The 23226-nt window shown below is 45.5% G+C and overlaps 11 protein-coding genes across 11 annotated transcripts; 4 read left to right on the top strand and 7 right to left on the bottom strand.

Moving 5' to 3' along the window:
* Positions 1–19: 19 nt before the first annotated feature.
* On the bottom strand, positions 20–1445 carry SERLADRAFT_470602 (uncharacterized protein; the record flags this gene model as incomplete). Its single annotated transcript, XM_007319701.1, has 5 exons — positions 20–723; positions 783–961; positions 1017–1188; positions 1238–1337; positions 1391–1445. The coding sequence occupies 5 exons, from the start codon at positions 1409–1411 to the stop codon at positions 110–112; spliced, it is 1086 nt and encodes a 361-aa protein (XP_007319763.1).
* A 1741-nt stretch (positions 1446–3186) lies between these two features.
* On the top strand, positions 3187–3621 carry SERLADRAFT_392753 (uncharacterized protein; the record flags this gene model as incomplete). Its single annotated transcript, XM_007319700.1, has 4 exons — positions 3187–3258; positions 3316–3362; positions 3420–3476; positions 3588–3621. Coding segments are annotated over 4 exons (210 nt in total), but the record flags the coding sequence as incomplete, so codon positions are not given.
* Positions 3622–3767: 146 nt separating this feature from the next.
* SERLADRAFT_450295 (uncharacterized protein) lies at positions 3768–7958 on the bottom strand (the record flags this gene model as incomplete). Its single annotated transcript, XM_007319699.1, has 17 exons — positions 3768–3802; positions 3853–4514; positions 4582–4647; positions 4703–5119; positions 5170–5289; positions 5345–5445; positions 5496–5631; positions 5696–6052; positions 6113–6466; positions 6518–6542; positions 6601–6717; positions 6793–6902; positions 6958–7050; positions 7104–7124; positions 7180–7470; positions 7533–7723; positions 7776–7958. The coding sequence occupies 16 exons, from the start codon at positions 7789–7791 to the stop codon at positions 4344–4346; spliced, it is 2586 nt and encodes an 861-aa protein (XP_007319761.1).
* A 97-nt stretch (positions 7959–8055) lies between these two features.
* On the bottom strand, positions 8056–9435 carry SERLADRAFT_470597 (uncharacterized protein; the record flags this gene model as incomplete). The annotated part of the gene is made up of 5 exons (XM_007319698.1): positions 8056–8337; positions 8385–8795; positions 8847–8945; positions 9001–9096; positions 9161–9435. 5 exons carry the CDS (start codon positions 9389–9391, stop codon positions 8209–8211), a joined length of 966 nt encoding a protein of 321 aa, XP_007319760.1.
* Positions 9436–9643: 208 nt separating this feature from the next.
* On the top strand, positions 9644–10004 carry SERLADRAFT_439305 (uncharacterized protein; the record flags this gene model as incomplete). The annotated part of the gene is made up of 2 exons (XM_007319697.1): positions 9644–9693; positions 9761–10004. 2 exons carry the CDS (start codon positions 9644–9646, stop codon positions 10002–10004), a joined length of 294 nt encoding a protein of 97 aa, XP_007319759.1.
* Positions 10005–10087: 83 nt separating this feature from the next.
* On the bottom strand, positions 10088–11055 carry SERLADRAFT_392744 (uncharacterized protein; the record flags this gene model as incomplete). Its single annotated transcript, XM_007319696.1, has 3 exons — positions 10088–10481; positions 10535–10704; positions 10764–11055. 3 exons carry the CDS (start codon positions 10933–10935, stop codon positions 10170–10172), a joined length of 654 nt encoding a protein of 217 aa, XP_007319758.1.
* Positions 11056–11540: 485 nt separating this feature from the next.
* On the top strand, positions 11541–12249 carry SERLADRAFT_439303 (uncharacterized protein; the record flags this gene model as incomplete). Its single annotated transcript, XM_007319695.1, has 2 exons — positions 11541–11972; positions 12025–12249. The coding sequence occupies 2 exons, from the start codon at positions 11541–11543 to the stop codon at positions 12247–12249; spliced, it is 657 nt and encodes a 218-aa protein (XP_007319757.1).
* A 675-nt stretch (positions 12250–12924) lies between these two features.
* SERLADRAFT_392738 (uncharacterized protein) lies at positions 12925–13628 on the bottom strand (the record flags this gene model as incomplete). The annotated part of the gene is made up of 3 exons (XM_007319694.1): positions 12925–12991; positions 13042–13115; positions 13182–13628. 3 exons carry the CDS (start codon positions 13457–13459, stop codon positions 12972–12974), a joined length of 372 nt encoding a protein of 123 aa, XP_007319756.1.
* Positions 13629–13722: 94 nt separating this feature from the next.
* SERLADRAFT_450290 (uncharacterized protein) lies at positions 13723–15199 on the top strand (the record flags this gene model as incomplete). Its single annotated transcript, XM_007319693.1, has 6 exons — positions 13723–14221; positions 14272–14388; positions 14446–14568; positions 14621–14675; positions 14732–14837; positions 14885–15199. 6 exons carry the CDS (start codon positions 13811–13813, stop codon positions 15102–15104), a joined length of 1032 nt encoding a protein of 343 aa, XP_007319755.1.
* Positions 15200–15322: 123 nt separating this feature from the next.
* Positions 15323–18670, bottom strand: SERLADRAFT_439300 (uncharacterized protein; the record flags this gene model as incomplete). The annotated part of the gene is made up of 6 exons (XM_007319692.1): positions 15323–16153; positions 16210–16773; positions 16832–17162; positions 17223–17476; positions 17534–17691; positions 17740–18670. 6 exons carry the CDS (start codon positions 18668–18670, stop codon positions 15323–15325), a joined length of 3069 nt encoding a protein of 1022 aa, XP_007319754.1.
* A 222-nt stretch (positions 18671–18892) lies between these two features.
* AOX (alternative oxidase, AOX) lies at positions 18893–20745 on the bottom strand (the record flags this gene model as incomplete). Its single annotated transcript, XM_007319691.1, has 10 exons — positions 18893–19153; positions 19210–19461; positions 19516–19591; positions 19648–19730; positions 19788–19852; positions 19902–19985; positions 20041–20158; positions 20213–20277; positions 20332–20477; positions 20532–20745. The coding sequence occupies 10 exons, from the start codon at positions 20716–20718 to the stop codon at positions 19075–19077; spliced, it is 1155 nt and encodes a 384-aa protein (XP_007319753.1).
* Between the last annotated feature and the right edge of the window lie 2481 nt (positions 20746–23226).

Genomic DNA, 23226 nt, shown 5'->3' with positions numbered 1-23226 from the left:
GCTCCTTCAAGCCTTCATATATTCTGGGAAAACAAACGACGTTGATCATGATATCAAGTTCACCATAAAAGATGCAAATGAATGAAATATTATACGAGAATATCTGACATCAAAAGATGGGTATGAAGTCCTGCATCCTGTCCCGCGCATCCTGAGCTATGCACTCTGCAATCCACGTCAGATTCCGTATTTCTTGCTCCTTTAGCTTCATGTAACTGTAAAACACTCCGTACTGGAATTGTTGCAAAAATGCCTCCTTGTTCAAATGGACTTCGGTGTGGAAAAACCGGTCTTCCAGCCGAGCTGCAATGTTCGACTCTCCAGCATCCTGATAGTCCCCATTGCTCTGACCAAACCCGGAACCACCGTCGAAGAAAGACCGATATTCGGATATTTTGTCGCAGACCTGTCGTACATCCTCGATCTCGTCTGCTCTCGCCAATGCATTGTTGCCCTCGGGAAAGAGTCGACCAATAGCAGGGAAGAGCTTTGAGCGTTGCTCCTTGGAAAGCTCTGTGTCAAAGGAATTTATGGTGATGTTGATAGTGCGACGATCAGCTTCAAAAAAGAGGATACTTTGCATGACGTCAGAGGTGGGTGAACCAAGTGTCGTAGAGAAGCGGTAGAAATCTTCGAGATACGCCTTATACACCGTGTTACGAATAATTTCAATGTTTAGGTCGTCCAGATCGGATGCAGAGAGACAGTCACGGAAGTAGGGGGCTGAACGTATGAATAGAGTCGTTAGGGAGAGACTCGCAGGTCACGAGGAAGTAACGCACCTAGTGGTGTTTCGACGAGAACACCCTGATACAGCTCCTCCACATTCGTAGCGACACAGAGAGCAGGCATCGTATCGAAGACCCCAAGAGGATGACATCTCTCTAGCAACTCATGTGTGTCTCTTTCGTGCAACGTGCCGGTGATCAATAGGACGACATTATCGATCATATACCCATATCTATCAGCCGTAACGGGATCAAAGGATTGGCCTGCACAAAAGAGATATAACATACGTAATGTAATCCAGAAATTTACTCAATGGTTCGACTGCGTTGGTACGAATATAGTTAAACTGGTCGACGAGGATTTGGGTTGCCTTGTCAGCAATAGTTGCAGTGGAAAGCGGCGAGGGTTCATTTGCCAGGAAATTCCCGTAATCAGTTGCAGATAGTTGAGTCCTGAAATCTACAACATCCATGAGGAAAGATACTAAACATATGATAGGTTTACATACCTTCTAACGTGTCACATTGAGTCAAACTAGCGTATTGTGACTGCGACAAAATGCCAGCCTTATAGCCTCGCACGATTCCCTCCAAGAAACCACTGTTGACCTAAGATTATGGCGACTGTGAGATCATTTTTTCCGGATGACCAAAAGACTTACATTGAAGAATAAGCCCTCCATGATTTAGACACTGCCGCAGGTTCAGTTCGTCCGAGTTTGAGCTTTCCGGAGACCGAACAAAGGATGATCTAATTACCCACGCCACATTCTCATATGTTCGCGGGTCTCTAATGTCAGTCCGCCAGTTCAAAATCCTGGTTATCGAATTGCCGCCTGGTCGCGCGCTCATGGGCCGACATGAATATACCAGCAAGTGTTTCCGTGTACATTTAGTTTCATATGGACAAAGTGTCATGCGTGTGTCTTTAGTATTTTTATCACTCTCCAATCTACCCACTCAAAGCAATTTCCGATTGCGCCATCCCAAGAAGCAGTGGCGTATCAGGACGAGGAGTAACTAGTATAAGATATAGTCCCGTCGTCTTGCAGACACGGTAGGCGCTGTGCTCTTATTTCTAACAGAATTGAGAAACGAAGACATGTCCTCGTCAGATAAACAGTCAGACAAACGTTCGACCATTGATGATGACTTCTATTCTCTTGAAGACCGAAGGATCATCCGCAAAGTTGATCTTAGGCTGCTACCGGTTCTGACTTTGCTTTATCTACTAAGCTTCTTAGACAGGTAAACATTACGGCTTGAAATGATGTTCACAAGTGCTGATCTGAATATACAGATCAAATATTGGGAATGCAAAGTCAGTTACTCGTCCTTTTACGCAAGTAACCATATCTGAAATGCAGTGGCATTGATTCGCTCTAGGGTTGATGGTTTGGCAACTGTATGTTCCGGTATCAACGCGACACCCGATTTTGTTTTATAATGATTTGTGTATGCAGGACCTCAATCTCTCCGCACCAGGATACAATACCTCCCTCGCGATATATTTCGTTGGCTACGTGATCTTTGAAATACCCTCGAATGTTCGTTTTTGTGCATCTATGAAATGCATTAACTTATGATTGACCATATGAACAGATCATGTAATTTCGTCATTTATCTAAGATTGTACTGATTCATCTAAAGTCAACCATTCTTACTTTAGACTGAAGCGCTTTGATCCTCAATTTTGGCTACCCTCGCTGACCCTTGCATGGGGGATTGTTTCGATAAGTCAAGGTCTTGTCACTAATCAGGCAGGACTATTTGGCGTTCGATTTTGTTGGCGACCTTTCAATCCACATGTTCGTATCTTGCATGAGCTAAGGGGCTTGTTTGGCAGTGCTCGGAATGACGGAAGCGGGTATCTTTCCAGGAGTGATCTATCTCTTCTCCGTGTATTATCGTAGGCGCGTAAAATCTCCTCGTAATTCTAATTCTTATTGGCAAAGTACTGACACTTGAAATGATATAAAGGCATGAGCGTAGCTGGAGAGTTGCTATTTTCTTTGGTGGAGCAGCTTTGGCGGGTGCTTTTGGAGGTATATCGGGCTATTGATATTATATGGCTAGAATCGATGACCTAGACCCATTGTTAAGGCATCTTCGCATACGCGATAGGCTATATGGATGGAGTGGGTGGGCGCAAAGGCTGGCAATGGTGGGGCTTGTCATTTTGTCAGCTTCGTTGGCTGACTACAAACAGGATATTCATTTTGGAGGGCATAATCACAGTGTTCGTCTCTCTCGTTGCATATATTATCGTTCCGACTTGGTCTTACAAAGCGAAATTTGTGAGTTATTGTTTTCCCAGTTTGATACTTGTCATTAACCTGCCTTCTGACAGCTCACCGAGCCAGAACGCAAACGTTTGCTAGCTCGATTGCAAGCGGACTCAGATGCGGGATCAAAAGAACGCTTCAGTTGGTTCTCTGTCGGTCAAGCTTTGACAGACCATCTTGTATGGGCATACGCTTTTCTGTTTCATGGCTTTTCCTTCGTTTTATATTCCCTAAGTCTGTTTTTGGTGCGGACGACCTGCTTCGTTTTGTTTGGCATGGACTAACATGCGTATGTTGCCCAGCCCACCATCATTGCTGGATTAGGCTTTCAAACGTGGCAAGCTCAGCTGTAAGCACATTTTCTCCCTCCCCGCCCGCAATCCTTCAATTGCCCTGTTATTCAAAGTATGACGGTTCCTCCAAACACGCTGGCTGCTCTGTCTATATGGGGTGCTGTTTGGCTGTCAAGTAAAAACAATATCAGGGCCCCTTTCATTATAGCATCTGGTGTCCTTGCGATCATCGGTACATCCTCCTTTTGCCCTTCCAACTGCAAATATGACTTATTTTGTAGGTTATATCATCTTGATCGCGACTACTACCCGTAAGCTTTGAGATTTTGAATACGCTGCACTAAAATTGTAATCCCTTTTGCAGCTGGTGTTCAATATTTTGGTGTACTTCTTGCAACTGGTAAAGCCCTTAGCCACCAACGATAAACTCCATAACATTGACATCCGTTGAATTGAATTTAGCGGGCGTGTATACGGCTAATTCCTTGGTGCTAAGGTTAATTTTGTTGCTCAGGATACTTAGATTACCATCTTACAATTCTTTAGCTGGCCAGGCGAAAATGTTGCAGGACAGACGAAAAGAGCTGTTGCTGTGGCCATGCAGATCACTATTGGGGATATAGGAGCCATTGCAGGTGTTTTGATTTACAGGCCCAATTTTGCTGGTCACTTATACCGGATGCCCAACATTATTGCCATTGGATACATTGCTTTTGCGATTGTAGTCACAGCTTATCTATGGTTGTGTATGTCACGGGAGAATGCCAGGAGGGATCATATCCTCAGCGAGGACAAGGTCTGCGAGTCCGATGACGAAAAGTTGAGACTTGGGGACCGGTCGATTCATTATAGATATCAGCTGTAATGTTATGAGTACAAAACTAGAATTTGATTCAGACATTACACGTGTATTTCACAAATGAAGCTAGGGATTACACATTCCTAATCGAAGATGTAGAATAGTATGTGGTGGAATGATGCTAGTGGGATGTGAGAATGGTCAAATAAGTAAAGTATTAATATTGTTCCTCTGAAAGTCAGTTCATTGTTCTGCGTCTTTTGCTCGTCCGATATTGATAATCGTCGTCATCGTCATCTTCGGTATAGTCTTCTTCCCCAGCATCAGGGCCATAAAGCTGTTTACGTTTTTCCTGATCTAATTTCCGCAATGTTCGAAGGTGAGCAGCCACTGACTTGAAAAACTCGTTCTAGATGCATGATATGCATGTTTAATATCTAGATACAAAGATTATAGAAGGTGAAAAATGCGCTTACTTTGGCTACTCGAAGTTTTCCATCCGGAGGCGCGCACTTCTCCAAACGCTTCTTCTTCTCCTTATACTGTATGGAAATTGATGAACAAAATCATGAGTGCAGAAACTAGCTCTGAACACACCTTTCGTTGTTCATCTTTCAGAAGAACAGCCAAATGCTTAATCCAGCGCTGAAGATTCGATTCGACCTTTCTTTTCTTCGCTTGCAGGGTCATCAAAGCATTTTCAACAGTGTCGTCATCCTCTTCAGCAATTGCTTCGTCGTCCGAGTCCGGGATAGCATAAGATCGGACAGATGCGGCTGCCGAACGACGAGGCCTTTTCTTCTGTGGACGTGGAGATGCTGCTTTAGGCGGCCCCGCTTGCGCAGCCGACGACGGGATACTAGGGGGTGATCCTTCTGTCTTAACTTCTGCCTTGATTCTAGACCTCTGATGACTCGATTTCTTTGCTTCCAATTCAGTCTGTTTAGACAGATAATCCTCTTCGCTGAAGAAAAATTCAGCGCCAGTTTCGATGTCGTGATAGAGTAGATAGCTCTAGTAGCATTGTCTCAGCAAGCTAAACACAACTACACAAAATAACTTACAGGTGCTTTCCCCAGGCGTGCGAGAAGTTTGAAGTGTTTCAATGTCACTGGAACATGACATGACTGGGGTGTCGTGGATAAGTAACTACCATTTGCATGAGTGAGGTACGTCTGTAAAATCTGTTCCGAAAGATAATGAGATACAATAATTACAAAACAAAAGAAGTTGCCTTACGCCAGTATTATCATTGACGACTGCATGGGTCATGAATATAGCCATCACGCGGCTGCGAACATGATAGCGATCCTTGATCCAGCGGCCGACTTGCATTGGGTCTATCAACGTGTCAAAAAGGGCGCGAGGCAATTTAAGTTCTGTCGCTTACCTGAAGGATACTGCAGTTTCCCCGCATGGTCCGCATAATAGGGGTAATTGTAAAATGACCTTCTGCCACGAGAGCGATTTGGTGCCAGTTCATCTTGTCTTATCATAGTTGATAAGGTGTCTTGTCCGATACGTCCCTGATAATCAATCAAGATATCACATCAGTAAACAATACATTCTCTGCGCAAGTTATGCACGAACAAGTTCAGGGTATTCGCCTACTACTGGCTCGCCTCCGTCAAAAATTTCATCTACAGCCATAGCATCATCGTCTTCCGGTACGTCTAGCACCACCTCATCATCTACGTTTGTAGAGCCATCAGGCAGCAGAGTTACCTCAGCGACAGGTTCTCCACTTGAAGAAACGACATTAGCGTCTTCAGGTACTTTGAGGTTTACATAGTCACGGCAAAGCTTTGCTTGGTATACTGAACACGCCTTCTCATCCTCGTGAGGGGGTAAATCATCTGGATTTAGCTGATAGCGTTGTACAACAACTTCAGCGAGAAGTCGATTGAGAAAAGGGTAATTATCATGCAACCTCTTCAGCATTTTGCCCTAAGCAAACATAGTTATTATCATTTAGTTCACATATAGTGAAAAGTGTAAGGATCTCACCTTACAGCCTACTTCAAGGCACTTGACTGCAACTTCTTGGACTAACTCTTTGAAATCTTTGTCGCTCAACCCAATTTCTTCCTTCGCAAAGTCTAGGATAGGACCATGCTTCTCCACAAATGGATTTGTCAAGACATTAAATACGTCGGCCTTCGTGAGAGGAATTAAACCCAGAGGCTCGAGTTTACTTCTCAGTGTCGTTGGAGTAGTATGTGCAAGACAGGTATCAGAGAGAAAGACAGTAAGGAGCAGTACCAAGCGAACGGTGGGATCTGTGCTTGGGAAGTCGGTATAAAGTTGGCGAAGTACTGGAATAGTGTGAACCGACGTTATGCTGCGCGTCTTAACGAATAGCTAGAGAATAGTGAGAACACAGATTTTCGGTATTGGAAATGTAGCATTTACCTTGATCAAGTCCTCTACAAGTGTGCTACGGTTGATTGAATTATTATCTGTCACTGCTCGGTGTCACAAAATTGACAACGTACGATAGTTCAAACAGTAGCTCTCCTGCACGGTCCAATCTCCTAAGGGCAATGTAGGATGGCTCGTTACTCTTTGCTTCCATACATATTTCGGCTGCAACTGTTCGACTAAGGAACATCCTGTATCAAGGAAATAAAGAATAGAATGTGGACTTGGTATCAACTTGATATCGATGAATGTACTGTAAAACATACCTTGGATCTAGCCGTCGTAATTCACGAACGTTGCGAATTATATCCTCCATTCTACCCTCGCTGTTTACGGCAGGCCTTTCGAAAATTTTGCGGAACACAAAATCGCGATACTACGTAGGAAAAAAGACTAAGTATGTAATGCCTGTTTTATAATCAAAAGCTTACCTTAGGGTCCATGTCAAACCCATTGGCTCTTGCAAGTGGAAGTAGGCGGGGCTCTATTGCTAGTGCTATAGGAAATTGTGCCATGATGGGGTCCTGTAATTTGCGCATCCTCAGGGAAAGGTTTGGGGCGACTTGACCAAACGTACCTTAATACAAAACGGAATGAACTAGACGGAGCTTAGCAAAAATGAATCACGTGAACATGGAGGAAGGGCAAATTACTTTATACATCTGTAGAATGTCTCTTATTTCCTCCCATTTTACGCTCTTCATATCAGGAGGGAACCTGCTTTCTTTCAAGAATGATGAGAATATAGACCCATCATCTTCCCCCTTTCCGACTGGAATATTGCCATACATGTCCGAAGTAACTTTCATAAAATATGAAAACACTGGAAGCGGAACTGAGCGAACCCATGTGGTCTTAATGAAATGGCTTGATGTGCGGAAATAATGATGCATAGCAACTTGCACAAGATATCGAGATATGGAGGCCCCGCTAGTGATGAGAATCTAGTTGCCATAGCGCATATAGTCAGTGAGAGGAGCAAGGTAAGTTGCACATGGGTACACACATTGATTACTCTTTCATTGACAACTCTTCCCCTCCCTAGAGCCCAGAACATAGCTTGGATGTGGCCATAGCGGTTGAGAAAATAGTGAGCGCGGACATAGGGATCTTGCGAAAGTTGATAAAATCTCTTTGATGTGATAATCAAGGCGGATGGATCGTTGAGTTCGTAGAATATCAATTGAATAACTTCATCTGGGGAACGTGTGAAGGACAATCGTTGTATTGCTAAATATGAAACACATACCACATAGGCGTTCCATGATACCTGAGTACAACTAGTCGGTGTTCGATGAATTGCGTGTAATGCCCAGACTCTGCCTTCAAGAGCACGCCAACACAGCTTCGCCTTACTGGACAGTATGGGAGGTCTTTGTCGTCGTCGTCGTCGTCGTCGTCTTCGACTGTGTGCTGGACTCACAACTGCGATGGTAGTTGTCTGCAAAGATGAAAGGCCGACGTGAACGCTTCAAAATCGGACTTCTAAAATCTCAACACCTCATTTCCACCTTGGCACCAGCCATTTCAGAAGGGAACTGGAGAACACCCACGATTGACATGAGTGTGATAAAAGGTCTATTAACATTCTAATACTAATAAACACTTCTCTAAATATTACTGAACCCCTCTTATGAGACTAGTATCAAAGGGTGACATAAAAGCCCAATGAAATGGGGAACCTAAAAGGTCCGTTTATAGTAACTCCTCCACACTTGCCACGGTAATTTCCAGTCTCGGACTTGCAGGGATGGATGAAGCACGTTAAAATTGACGGTTTCCAATCGTCTTAGGAATGATGCAACAGGAATCTAAGACACTGTTAGATAAATCACATTGGCTATGGTTTGTGACATACTCCAGCAGAGAATATAGGCATAGCAACTTGGGGAACTCTGCCTCCAGTCTCCTTGAACATATCTCTTGCGGTGATCAGGTGGTCATTTGCGATTGTAGCAAATTCAAACACAGCATCTTCCAGGTCCTTAGTCGATTCGCGCTTTCTCAAGATCTCTTCCTGGTTGACCCCGTGTTTCGCCGTAATCTCTGCAGGAATGATCATCCGGTTTTTTGAGGTGTGAAAGGGAAAAGCGCGGAGGAGCGTAGAAAAAGTCTGAGCCACACCCAAATGAGACGCAGCATGTGACAGCGTAGATGACGGCAGAGACATGAGAGACAGAAGGAGGTACAACAAAGTCGAAGAAGTTGACTCTGCAAGAGCAGTCAAAGAGTCTGTTGTGAGATGAGTTGGCATTTGCAATTCACTGTCCTAAGAACAGCTCAGCATTGCTATAGCGCTGGAAGAAAAGCTGGTACATACTCGTGCATCAATGATCCTTTTCAAATGGTACGCTGGCAAGTGCACGCTTTGCGAGGTTTCATATAGTGCCATCGCAATTGGGTGTTGTGGAGGTCTACCCTATGCGAACTTGCCAATAAATGACTGATAATAGATATTAGAACGATATGCGCACATCGGATATACCTTTAACGGCATCTCGCCAGAACTGCATCCTCATCTGTCCAATTACAGTATTCGATACAGACTCTGGTACCATAGCAAGCTCGACCTGAGTTCATGTAGAGCACTGTCAATTATGTTCTAATAAGAGCAACAAAAGTGTGGGCGCTCACGTAAAACGCTTTCAATGCAAAGTAACCACCCTGCACATGCCTGGGATAGAACTGCGAGGTTAGGAAGCCCTCATAGTCATGTTTTTGAACATATTCTCTGCAATAAGCGAACGAGTCAGCTGTACCTGCAGCGGAGGTAGCCAAGGAGCGAGATGACATGGAATGACATCTAGGAGAATGTCGCGTTGATTTGAACCTAGCCATCCATGATGGAACCCGCCCCGTCAGCATATTTCAATACCCAGAGTATTTGCTATTCGAATATGCCGGCCTATATTGAGATGATGTTTTAAACTTGGAGTATTTCCCGGCGACAAACTTGAGTCTACTTGAGAGGACTTGTTCAATTTTCAAGCGGGATATGCATTGCGTGCTGATCCGACGGCTAATCTCGGCTAATTATTCTGCGGGATATCCCGATAAACCGATCCCACTCCCGGTGACTTCTGAAGTCTGTAAAGTCCGCAAGTCCTACCCCAAGCTATGTCGACAAAATCAGGACTTCAACGAGAAGTACTGTCCCTGTACAGAAGGTCTGTAAGATGGACCACAATTCTTTCACATCCGCGCAGCCTGTCTGAATAAGGTTTTATATCATAGGGCTCTTCGCATGGTCCGCACCAAACCTCCTGCAACTCAACCCAAGTTTCGCCTCTTCGTGCAGCACAACTTTCGTATCCTAGCATCGTCCATATCTCCACGCGATGTAGAAGCTATAGAACATTTGCTACGACGCGGTCGCCGGCAGATCGAAATGTATGAAGACCACGCCGTGAAAGATTGCTGGGTGTCCCAAGAAATGCGAGACTGGGCGAAGGAACACTGGCCGAAACGTGATACATAGGACCTTGGTGATGTTCATCGCGTTCATGCGTGTGTACACTCTTCAATCGACTGACTGTGCTACTGGAAAGAATACACACGTCAAAGATTTCACAAGCCCGCTTCTCAAATATTGCAATGGATAATCGCAACTAAAAATTATGTGCAACTATTAAGAAAATGTATGTCATAGATGTGAACTAGGTGACTTCGTGGATGAATGCGAGGAAAGGTCAGAAGGCGTAGATGAACTTTTTGCCTTCGGTGTGGCAGCTGGAAGAGACGGTGGAAGGGATTCGGTCGTTATGGCGCTCCCGCGCATCCCAGATCGACGTTTTACTTTCATTCGCTCAGCACGAGTCCTCGGGGCTGCTCGTGTCTTCTGTGACGGCTCTACTGCTATTTCCGTTTTTACGAACTTGAGAGCTTCGGCGTGCTTTTCAAAAACTAATCTGCGCTCGTTGATTACAAACTTTATGCGGGCCATTGTTTTGCGGCACTAAACTCAATCATGAGAAATACCACAAGATGAAAGAGTTATTTTCTACATACCTGGTGCATCTTTGTTGTCGCGGCGAGTGCGCCTGGGTTTGAAACACCTATTCTTCTGCCCTCTTCTCGTTGGGTAGCCAACAAATTGCGCTCCTTTAACACAAGGTACCACAGTGTGTGCAAGTCTTTGAAACTTTTACGCCTGAGCTCTACTGCCTTCCATGATCTGCCTAACAAATCATCGTCGGTTGTATGCTGCTGAAGTCCGCTTTACAACATGTGTACTCACCTGTGTCTTCTGCAATAGCATCCCTCGGCTCAATAGTCTCATATTGAGTCGATCCATTTATCTCTTTTTTCCTGAAAAAAGCCCAAAGACCGTGACCCGGGTCCACTTCAACATCGAGTTGTTTCCTCAGCTGGCCTTTTCGGTGATACTTGAGGTCTGGCGCAGCGATCATTTCAGCGGGATTGATGAGAGGAACTTCATTTGAGTTCCATCGAACTTGTTGCAAGGAGCGCAGCGGGCGTACAGCACGCAGAACGGAAAACATTGCAACGGTCGACCTCAGTTCAGGCTGAAGTTCGCCAATCCCAAATTTGCGAATTTTGGTCAGCCACACGTTGTGTGGTGATTATATAATATTTCCTATTATGGCCTTTGCCTAGTTCAATATCGAAAGGATATACATTGAGACTACAATCGGTGGTGGAATAAAGTAATTCAACCTGGCGCCTGTCCTGGTTCTACGATTAGTTTTGTTTTGGAAAAATCACGGCTGATCAGTGGTCTCCCCATCCGAAACCCACGCATTTGTCGTGGAATGGAGTACCAGGTATGTGGCACAAATAAAGCTCACTCTCCTATTGTACTCCTTTTATGAGAATCTTAATCACCTCAGCCTTCGCACAAATGATATTTTTTTCTCCACAGACTGTGAAAACCGTATAGCTTGAAGCGAGACCTCAGACTCCTTCTCAGTGACTCGGTTGTTTCATTTCCCTACCCAAGTCCCCTGTAATACTGTTCTGCGCTTACTCCGCAGTTGAAAGCGCTATATTATACATGACCTGTGTAGCGGCTACGGCGCGTTCGGGGATCGATGAGTCCAATGCAAATCTGTCCCTTGTCCCAGTATCCACAGCGATGGTCTCAGCATCTCCTATCACTAATCCGTCGAATTCGATCCCTATCCCGACTGCACGCCATCGTCCACCAATGATAGTATCTCCCACCACTCCTTCGATCTCGGCCAGTGACGGTCCTGGTCCCCATCAGTGTCCACGTGCCTTTTTTTGTCACCTCTTCATGTATATTAAGGCCGCGAAATATTCTGCGTTTTTGGACCACTTTGAGCATGCAGCCAAAGATGCTAGTACACTGTGTCCACTTTCGAGTTGGCCGATCGCGGGATTAGATGACGATATGGCGTCGGGTCAGTTTGATTTCCACTATTTTGGCGGAGCCCGTGGCACCAAGTATGCCAGTCTGCCGAAGGTGTGATCATTATAGAAGTAAAGATGACGGTGATCAGATTGAATTGAACTAGGCAAAGGCCAAAACAGGAAATCATAGTATTGTGTCGATTGACTGCGGACCCAACTTACAGGTTGGGAAACAGTGTAAAAATATAACTCATTTTCAACACCCAGGTCCCGCAAGCGCAGTGGCAAGGGATAGATCGAGAATAGGACATATGAGCGTCATGGCAGAGCAGACAGCTCCTCCTCGACAGGAGATTGTCAAGAGATCGCCAGGGGACCTATATAATTAGGAGGTGACCTCACCACCTATAAGAAGTCTGGTTAGTTCGCGCAAGTTGTTTCATTTCTTAACGCTTCACACCCACAATGCACTTCTCAACTATTTTACTCGTGGCTTTGTGCCTCTGCCCCTTTGTGCATGCCTACCCCGCTGTAGATGGGGGATCTTCCAAGCAAGGCTCTAGTCAGCAATCTCAGGAAAACCAGCCCTCCACGCAGGTACATGGTGGCCAGGGCCAGGGCGGGCAAGGACAGGGCGGGCAGGGACAGGTATACGGGCAGGTATTCGGTCAAGGACAGAGCCAAGGCGGGCAGGAACAGGGCCAAGGCGAGCAAGGACAGGGCCAAGGCGGGCAGAAACAGGACCAAGGCAGTCAGAAACAGGGCCAAGGCCAGGAAGGACAGGGCCAGGGTGGTCAAGGACAGGGACAAAGCGGTCAAAAACAGGGACAAGGCGGGCAAGGACAGAGTGGGCAAGGACAAGGTCAAAGTGGTCAAAAACAGGGACAAAGCGGACAAGGACAGAGTGGACAAAAACAGGGCCAGGGCGGGCAAGGCCAAACCAATGGCTGGATCGATGTGAGTGTAACTTATTCAGCTTGCAACTTGGTAATGACGTGTCTTCACAGTGAGCCAGCTTCGAAAAGCGTCAAATCGTTGAAGAGGTTGAAGCACACATGAAGTAGAATATGAGTAATTGAAATTGACTTTCTAATTGACACTTTGTATTACTCTACTTCTTCGGTGCTTTCGCTGTACAATCTTAAGTATTTTAAAAATGTAAAACTATTTCATTAACTTACCTCCATATTTACTACGTGCTGTCATTCTGTTCACAACACCTCCTAAGTCCAGTGCACCGCGAACGACTTTATATCTGAAAGACAATGATAGTGTTAGAATGTGTAATCGGTGTGTATGACACTGTAACATCTACACGCACCTCACACCAGGAAGATCTTGAGCTCGTCCTCCCCTGACTGTGACTACACTATGCTCTTGTAAGTTGTGGCCTTCTCCTTGAATGTAGGCCATGATGGTCTTTCCGGTAGTAAGTTTGACACGAGCGACTTTCCGCTTGGCAGAGTTGGGTTTTTTTGGCTTCATGATGAATATCTGAGAACAAACACCTTTTCTTTGCGGACAAGTTTCCAGGAGTGGTGACTTAGACGCTTTGACTTTCTGAGGCCGTTTTCGGCGCATTGTCTGGTTTAAAGTCATTGCGAGCAATGGCGATGAATGAAATAGGCGCGAACGAAGTAATGAAGAGGTCGACGGGCCCAGCTGAGACTGCAGGCATTCCCGCCGACATAGCTGAGGTATCAGAGAAAGTCCTGTAGACAGGCCTCGTAGAGCAGAGAGCATTTTGACAAAGAGACAGACTTGGAATCAGACTAGAAAGAGAACCTGTTATTGTAACCCTAACCTGAGCAGGCATTTGCTTGAATCGCGCTGAGACCTGCCCTGAATTCCTATCTGAGGTCGCGCGACTGTCACTTAGGCTGGCATTACATATATTCGCTCGCGTTCTTATCACAAACTTGAAAGCATTTTCTTGGAAACATATATCAGATGCCTACTGCCAGCTCGTCGCGTCTTAAGTCCAGCGCTCGTTCTCGTAGGGTACCCTCATCTGACGGAATCGAAGAAGATGGCCTCAGTCAGCAACCAACACAAGACGACGTAGACGAAGGGGGATCCTCTTCAGAAGAGGAACAACAACCTCGTCGTAAGTCTGTCAAGAAAGAAAAAAACGCGAAAAAAAGGGGTCCTCAGGTCGAAGATGATAACGAAGATGATGACCGTATAGATGTAAGGAATTTCCGGGACCAGCCCCTGGACCGCAAAGACGGAGCAAAGCTTCATGGTATTGCTCAGGACTGGGAGATGACTAGAAAGCAAGCACACCAAGGCTCTTTTGGCCTCGTTAATGACGTGGCAATCTCCTTGGCAGATGTAATGGACGGTGATCAAGCAGAAGAGGTCCGCCCATAATATTCATATGTGTATTGTGGTTCTAATTTATGTCACAGGCTCTTGCAGAAGTAGATATAATCATGAGGGACTTGCTAGATATCGAACAGGAAATGATATCTCATGAAGAAACTCTTGATGGCATATACCAAAGGCTATCACAGGGAGAAGCTATTGTACGTTGCACAAAAGCAATTATTCAATATTCAATCTCTGAATACACTGGACTATAGGAAGGGGTACTGGATATGTACGAAAAAGGTGTCAAAACTCAATTGAACGATTTCCGGAAGAAAACTTCGCGGCAGAAATACAGTAAAAATGAGCGATACACCAAATTCAAGCAAGGAGTATATGTAAGCCGTACTACCTCAGAAAACCACACATTAACTTCATCAGTTATTACAGGAAGTTCAACATCCAGGAGAAGCTATCCCTCCTATTAACGAGTTCATTCCGAAAGGCGAGTGTACCCATTCTTTTAGAGTCCCGCGCATCCTTATTCACCTTTCATCGTAGAGGATGCTGACGACAGTGATGACGACGACGATTTGGAAGTGGGTGGCATGACCCAGGATTACAAATGTCCTATCACTTTAACCATCTTGATCAATCCAGTTACATCGTATGTTATTAATTCGACCTACCTTTTTCTACTGACTCTAGCCTCAGCCAAATCTGCGGACATTCTTTCTCTGCAAACGCCATCCGGGAGTTCCTTGGAAATACTAGGAAAGCCAAGAAGTGCCCTGCGTCAGGATGCAACAAAGAAATTTCCTTAGGTGATCTCAAACCAGATAAGGAGCTGGAGAAGAAAGTAAAGATCGCAGCCCGAAGGCTACGCAGGGAAGAAGATGACAGTGATGAAGACGTGGACGAGGTTATCGAGTAACGGACACATATTGACAACGATGTATTCCTATACTGTATTTTCTTATCAATAGTTACTTTGTATTCTTGGTGATTCGATTTTATTCATCCTATTTCTTCAATGAGATAGCAGTCATAACCAGAGAATTCCTGTGTGTGCAGAGCGTTATGCTCGTATAGATTGTATTGCAGCTTTTACTTGACAAGAAAGTTAAAGCTAAGCTGATGACTACGTATCTTCTAATCTTTCATTGGTCCACCAGTTTCCCTCAATTGCTCTTCTCTGTCTTTATGTACCCTCACAAGTTTTTCTATCTCGCAGTTCAATGCCCAACACCATGCATCCCTCTCAACTTTGCTTCTTGCTCTGAACACGGCTATTTTCTTTTTTGCAGATAGTGATGGGATATTCGTTTGTCCGGAGAGGCCTTCAGGACTCAAAGATGGGAGTATTTTTTTCCGGTACCATATGACGAAAATCACATCCTCGTTGAGATCAACAGCTTCTAACCCATCTTGATAACGTCGTGCAAATGTGGTGGTACCTGGATTATATTCGCTCCTTCTCAATGACATTGCGGCCAGGTATCCTGAACAGACGTATGCGTCCAATAGATTGATATCTTTGGTTCGACGATGGTGAAGAGATGACTTGGGAGTAACATGATACTGCACAAGATGTCCGGAAATAAGGAGTAGCTGGACCAACCTGTGGAATCTCAGTCGTGCTGCTGTAACGGTAGGAAAGGAGGCATACTTGTACTGCCCACGTAAGCCTTTTCGAGTAAAAATCCTCCCCCCTTTGAGGATGGACCTGCAGTCGGTTAGTACGCACCAATTATATACAGCACCAAGCGTTGGCAAAATTGAGTCAGGATCTGCGGGAGGCTCTGGTAATCTGTCTTGACCATTTGCATGAACGTGTTGATGTGGAGTGACCCTTAATCTCTCGTTCCCCGAATAAGATATCTCCATTTCATCCTGAGCGTCAGTACGATGGCGAATTCTCCAGTAGATAACCAATAAGCGCAAGCGTTCGATCCATTCCAGACAAGTTTGACAAGAAAAAGCCTAAGGTTAAGGTCCATTAGAAGACTGATCGATGATGGGTGCGTATGTCTGCAAACCTCGAATCGGATCACAAGTCCTGAGAGTAGGACAATTTCAAACGATCTCCTCATCCTTCGCCTAGCCTTATCTTCGTAACTGGATAGCCCTTCGTCTCCACCTTCATCCTCGATATCGCTTCCTGTTCTCTCCAATTCTTGGTCATCGTCCATAGGTATATCTTCCCCGTATTGTGGTCGTTCGCGGTACTGCGGGATCACTTCAGTGGCTCGACGAACTGCACGGATGTTCCTCAAGTCAGTAACGCCATGGGCATCCTTTATTTGCAGTGATCCTCTGTTTACTTCACTTGAACGTAAAGCTGCTGCGGTCTCCAGTAGATTTTCACGGGAAGGCTGTACAGTTGGGGGCGACGGTGGGTGAGCATACGCAGGCGTATTTACAAATAGATTTCCGTCATGAGATACAAGGTAAATTTGTTGTTTCGTTTGGCTATTAGGCTTGATGCGATCTAAATATCCTTCCACTGCAGCAGGTTCGTGCAGCTTCCTGCCATTTTTGAGAAGGACAAAGCCAGGAAAATGCTCGCCTGGCCGTAGTTCGAGATTAGCCACCTTCCCTGACTGATAACAGGGAAACATCATTGCTCGGCAGGCAATCATATACAATGAAGAGTTATACCTGTTTCAGAGCGAGCCCGCATACAACAGCCCACTCTCTAGGTTTCCCGTCTATGCCTTCCTCATGCCAGACCCAGTCGATCTCTGTGCCCATACGCCAAGCGAGCTCTAGCGAAGTTTCTTCCATAGCTTTACTTCCAATCAGGTGTTTCCACTCTGGAAATGACGATAGAGATTCTTGGCACAAATCGATGATGTTTTGACGATGGAATAATATATACGTCTTGTCGTCGTTGACAACATCTGCCACGGGTATATCAATTTCGATACTTGCGTCAACATTTGGGCAATGTATTTCGAAGTGAGCAGGTAATTTCCCGCCAAGCCGACGCCTTCTGCGATGTCAGAACAAAGGCACTGACGAAATTTATTAGGTAGGAACTGTGCCGTACCACAAATGCCAAGTCCAATCTAGCGCTCGTGTCCGACTTTTGAGCTTGAATATAAAAATATTTGTTCCTTCCTTTGGGTGCTGGAGTAGCTTGCGTGCCTTTGAGCCATTATCCCTTATAGAGGTGGGCGGGCAAGTTAAGCAGAAAGTGAGGTCAACGAAAGAGTAGAGTGATACTCGGGTCTTCGTCGATTTAAGAGGGATTATGTATGCTAGATGTTTGTGCCCAATAACCCACTCTTTTCCTGGAATGTTCTAGTAAAGGGAGGTTGTCATATATAGCTCATATGAATATGGATATAATTTACGCACAAAATCCTCGTAAAGTTCGACACGCCCATGTTGCCAGATCACCATGAATTCTGACCATTTTTCAAGTTCTAGTTTTCCTGTCAGGCGGTTTTGCTCTTCGTCAAAATCAACAGGAACTATGGGTGATTTTGTGTGAATAACTCTAACGAGCATCCTATCTGAGAATCGTAAACAAATGGGAACTCGCTCAACATAGGATATCATACCTCGCAATGAAAAATTATCTGAGCGACTTTCCTTCTGTGGGGCAGATCCAGAAGTGGCACCCGCGCTGGTACCTTCAATCTCATCCCCACTTCTGGAAAGGACCTCTGAAGGAGGTGCGGGACTGCCGCTGGGCTGTGCGGGCTGATAATCGGAATAATGCACTTGTTTCTGCTTTCCTTTGTCTCTGTCCTTACTTTTAAAGAAGGAAGACCGAATTTGACGAGGGTTCTTGTCCGTCGTATTATTTGCAGCTCCTCTCACAGAATTACGCTCGTTATCGAACGGGCGCCGGTCCGTCTGGGATAGGTTTGACGGTTCTTCTGAGGGGGTCACTGATGCTACCAACAAAGCTGTGCTTGAAGACACGCTATCTGTGCGTAAAAGGTCACTATGATCGTGACTTGAGTGAGAGACTGAATGCGACTCTTCGTCCTGAGCATCGGGTGTAAGTTGTGATCTAGCTGTCATGAATGACTGACCAGTCGCGGAAGACGCCGTTACAGCATGAGTTCCCGTAGCCCTTTCAGAAGTGTCCTGAGATCCTTGCACCGAGACCATGTCAGAATTCGACGACTCCACCGATTCCAGACCTTCTTCCAGAACATCCAACCCTAAGAAGCTCCCGACCTGGAAGCTACCTCCAACCCACCGCCGACTGGTGCTCCCATCTTTGACTTTGCGTTTTCGAAATCCGCCCCACTCGCTGGTCTTCCACCTTTGCAATATCTCTTCGCGTACAGTATTATGTGCATGTTCGCCCCAGTCTTCAGGCTTTCCGCCCTGGCGAACGAAGAGATGGAAGGCATGCCTCTCGAGCATTCGGGGCATATCTGTATCTTCATTTGTCGATATCATATCAGATAAATGAAACCAGCCTAATTTCTTCCGCCCGACATCTTCCTCGGTTTGTGAAACGACTTTCTCTGGCATTGGTCCAACAAAAAATCGCCGATTTGGGTGATGAACATGGCTGTTTTTTCTTTTGCTTGTTGAGAGTATGGAATGGGACTGCCTTGACGGCTGCGACGTCGACATTGATGCTGTTCGCTTCACTGTAAAGCAACAATTAAAGTGCAGTAGTACCAGGATCTCAACTACTATCGATCACGTGCGCGGAAATGATGTCACGATCAACTCAATGCTAACCGAAGGGGTTATGGACGCAATCAGAGTTAGAAACAAACATACAAAGTTCCATGATTGAATTAGTGATATAGGTAGGTACAGTTGACATTTATTCGTGATGTACAGTAAGTTGAGAGACGGAGTGAGGATGATGATAAGAGCAAATAATAATCTATGATTTCTATAATAACTTGGATTGTCATGATCAATTACTCGGCTTTTGATTTTCCTTGCTGAAGGAGTTCATGTGATTCCTTAACATACTTTTCTGCTTCGCTTCTTTCAAATCTAAGTCCTAGGTTATTAACTTTGTGCTGCGTTAAACAATTATATCACAGACTCACCCAAGCTTCCGCCCCTTGACCAACATGTTCGGTTCACGAAGCGCAAATGGATTCACATCCGTCTTCACATTCAGATTCGCGAAACTGTGGTTGACGAATCGATGGGTAGATTCATCAGAGCGAACGGCGTACATGACATCCAGCAACTTGGCATCTGGCGCAAGACGCCAGTAGTCTTTTGCTATCTCAGGAGCAGATAAGTCAGTCCACTCGGGGAGCCGACCTGCCTCAATCTCTTCGATACAGCGTGTACTGACGGGTCGTTAGGGAATAGCGCTCCACACATAAAATGAGAGAGGAACTGACTATGTAAGAACAGCTTCTTCTTCCAGATAGCCGACGAAACGGTGACACGTTCGAGGCGAAATCATATAAGATAGGACTAAAGCATACCCAATTAGTTTATCGAGAGAGAAGACCTGATAACTAGCCACGCACAGAATAGGTTGTAAAATACCCCTTGAGCACCCAGTACCATTGCTCGGAAGAAAAGAGAGGGTTTGCGCAATGTCATGAATGTCCTTCATTAAAGATATTAGCCATCACTGAAGATAGATATAACTGTGAGCAATATTCACATTAAATGCATCCTTTCATTCTCGGCTTCTTCCAGAAGTGTATGAATCCAACCAGAATCCCGCCTCTGTGAATACCTTGAGAATAACGTTCATATGACTGGGACAGAAAATTACCATAAGGCGAAGGCTTCCCAGATGTCGTAGCACAGCCGCCACCATACCTGGTACGCCAGCGACTGTTTCCAGGAACAGAATACGCTGATTAGAGGGAAAATCAGCTAACGACAACAAAACCGGCGAAAACAGTACTCACACGAAGCCACCCGCGCTCGTCTAAAATATAACCTCCCTTCTTCAGTTCCTCTAAAGTTAGATTACTGTTGGGAGGGATAGGTTTGTGCTTGTATCCAGAGGCCAAATCAAATCCCCATCTATGTAACACGAGTGTCAGGTTACGACAGCCCAAGAATAGTAGATGATGTTACCTCGTGATCTTGACCAAGTTGCACGCGAACTTGTCGGAGATTGTCTTTGCTTCTCGATGCAATACCTGGAATCTCGAAGTGAGCCAGAAGAGGCGTTACACATGACTTGATTAGCGCACCTCGACCGATTTGAGTTCTTCCTCCGAGTATACCGGATGGAATAGGACCCAATCGCCGTGCACGGTGGAGGGGAGAGTACTGACTGCATCCATTTTGGTAAGGGCGGGAGATGCGTCCTTGTTCTTCTTGGCAGACGCAAGGTCCTCTGTGTAGATATCTGTCTACCAATATGCATGCAATATCATGAGCAATTACTTACCTCTATGAAGGCCCTCTGTACCTGAAACTGATCCTTCATGCGCGCGTTTACCAGTAAGAGAGTTTTGTCGGGAGGGCGCAGTCATGAAGCCGCGGCAGGCTAGGGTGGGTCCAGCCAATCTGGCGCCAGCACGGAAAGACGCGGCACGATATAGGGGGTATGAGCTAACGAGTGAGCTTTTCAACATTGGAATAGGTATTGTCTAGTGAGCAGTGAGGAGCCTGCGCTCCTATTTCTTTTATGTCTTGGATTTCCCGTGCTCTCCCGAGTACCTCTCCGAGAAGGGCCGTTGGCGCAACGAACAGGAACCAGAAGATGCTAGGCAGTGCCGGCGTTGTTGACCAAACATAAACCGTCGCGAACGTCGTTTCTGAGTTGCAGAGTTGTGCACAGACCCTCGTCGCTGTCTAGTATGTCCAATGAATCGCGTATGATTCGATAACTCACAGGGACGCCTTTCAATTTCGGCACCAATAAGCAGCATCACGTGACGCATATCCCCATTTGGAAAGTGTAGTAAAAGCGCTACGTTGGAGCTGTTCGGAAAACGGATCAAGTGGGATCAAGTCTGTTGGGAGGATGGCCATCATGTCTGGCTGTGAGAACTAGACGTCTTTGATAACTACACCAGGTCATTCCGCGAATCGAAAATTGTGTCTCATAGTAATCATTTCAATTAACAACCATCTTCCTAGTATACCTGCAGGGCCTAACCTGAAGGACCCTACGGATAGGATTAGTTACACATAAAGCAAACGTAGTACATAGATCGATCGATTACTTAAATTGAAGACTTACAAGAAAAGTAATTATCAATTGCCTACGCTAGTATACTTCTGGAAACCAATTTGCCGTTGGATTTTCCGGAGAAACACTAGGTCCCGAGGTGGATATCATGATCATGAGAACTATTGATGCGACGAATAGAGTAATAAGAAGTACGAGAGTAGTGGTGGTTGGGGAGCTAAGTAAACTTCAGTCGGATCCCAACACAAACTTCAGCCTTCGTGACAGCCAGCATGAACTTGGGCAATCGTGAATCAAGAATCCTCGAGAAATGGATAAATGAAAAGGGACGTACATGTTTGCTGTAAAGATCTGTACCCTGATCGATGACCCCATGGTACAACCTATTACACAAAACCCAGCGCCATCACAATGAGGTTTGCTCCATACACGCGTCTACATGTCTGGTGGCATGAGGCACGCAGCTACGTATTGGCTTCCGTATTCGCCGTCCACGGTAGGCAATAAGGGGTATATACGGAGCTTGCATAAATGAGATTTTGGCCATAAGCAGATTGTCTTCTCGTACAGGACCCCGAAACTTGCTCTACAATGTATAGTAAATAAGTACTTGGTTAGCGAGCAGTACTCACACCCCATGTTCCATATCAAACGCACCTCACGAGCGGCATTACATTTGGGGCAAGAAGACGCTACTTGCATCGTCATAATCAAGAACTAGGGTCCGTTAGCTTATACCCGAAGTCATCCTGACATGTATGGTATGCAAAGGAAAACCTCAAGCTCCACCGCTCACAAATAAGTCTTGAAGAGGAAATGATCAAAGACACGAGAGACTCAACTCGTCTGCAAAGAGCATGAGGCCATGAGATGTGCGACATACGGGGAAGTTCGTATAAATGGAGTCCAGCTCTACAGACTTGCGCTCTGAAATCGACTTGATCTCCGGTTGAACGCGGGAGGAATTATTTATTATTTTGCCCGTTTGTTTACATGGACCCTCAATTATGGTGACACGGTTCTATGACTAGAAAGTTTAGAAATACGCAGTGCGCGGATACCATACTAACAGACCTCACCCGATTGATATACAGTGATTATCCAACCTATGGTACCAGTCAATAGTTATGATGACCTATGCTAAACTGAAGAAAGATAAGGATTTTTCGGCTCAGCCATAGAACTGGAGCAGTCCACAAAAGCCGACAGTGGCGCACCTTGCTATGCCAAGAGTATCATCGGTACCCCCTTAAAGATATGTGATTGAAACTCATGCATTTCAGTAACGCGAATTCGGCCTGCGCTGGAACGTTAAGTTAGAGATTGCGGAGAGAAGACGTTGATTTTCGACTCACGTGATGAGACGCGTGCCATGGTTCACAAGTACGTCCCAAATAGGAAATAAGCCTACATCGTTGTTCCGCCATAGAAGGAATTTTCAATCTACTATCGAAGAAGAAAATGATATCTAGGCAACGTGAATTTCTTTAGGCGTTGTGATAATGTCTGCTACGAGTCTAGTTATTTGCTGAAAAAAAGGTATTACCGACGAGATTTTCTGCAGCAAACTAGTTCAGAAGTGTGTGAGATGAGAAAAAGTCGAATCGAACCGACCTGGAAAAGGGAACGTCGAGGTTCGATTTCGCGGGCTCGGCAAATCACCACCACCAGGCTCAAAAGCCCATCAATCCGATCCACCGCAGGGAGATCATACTAGTGTGAAGGGATTAGCGTCCACTGACCGGCCGCCTGAAACTTTAGTGAGCATTAGTTCCATTCAATGCGAACTCTGGACAGCTGAGTGGGTAGCACCAAGTGAAGGATTAGGGGTACTTGACTCAGCCATCATGAAATAGACGACGAAACATGCTGCAAAGGGTGACGGGTCCCAGGGGCATATTTTTGGAAGGTCCTTGACATTTGTAGACGTTCTGGGCGATATTATCCA

Source organism: Serpula lacrymans (assembly GCF_000218685.1).
Source record: "Serpula lacrymans var. lacrymans S7.9 unplaced genomic scaffold SERLAscaffold_8, whole genome shotgun sequence".
Classification (NCBI taxonomy): Eukaryota; Fungi; Basidiomycota; class Agaricomycetes; order Boletales; family Serpulaceae; genus Serpula; species Serpula lacrymans.
The sequence above is the reverse complement of the archived record's forward strand: the minus strand, read 5'-3'. Positions and strand labels throughout refer to the sequence as shown.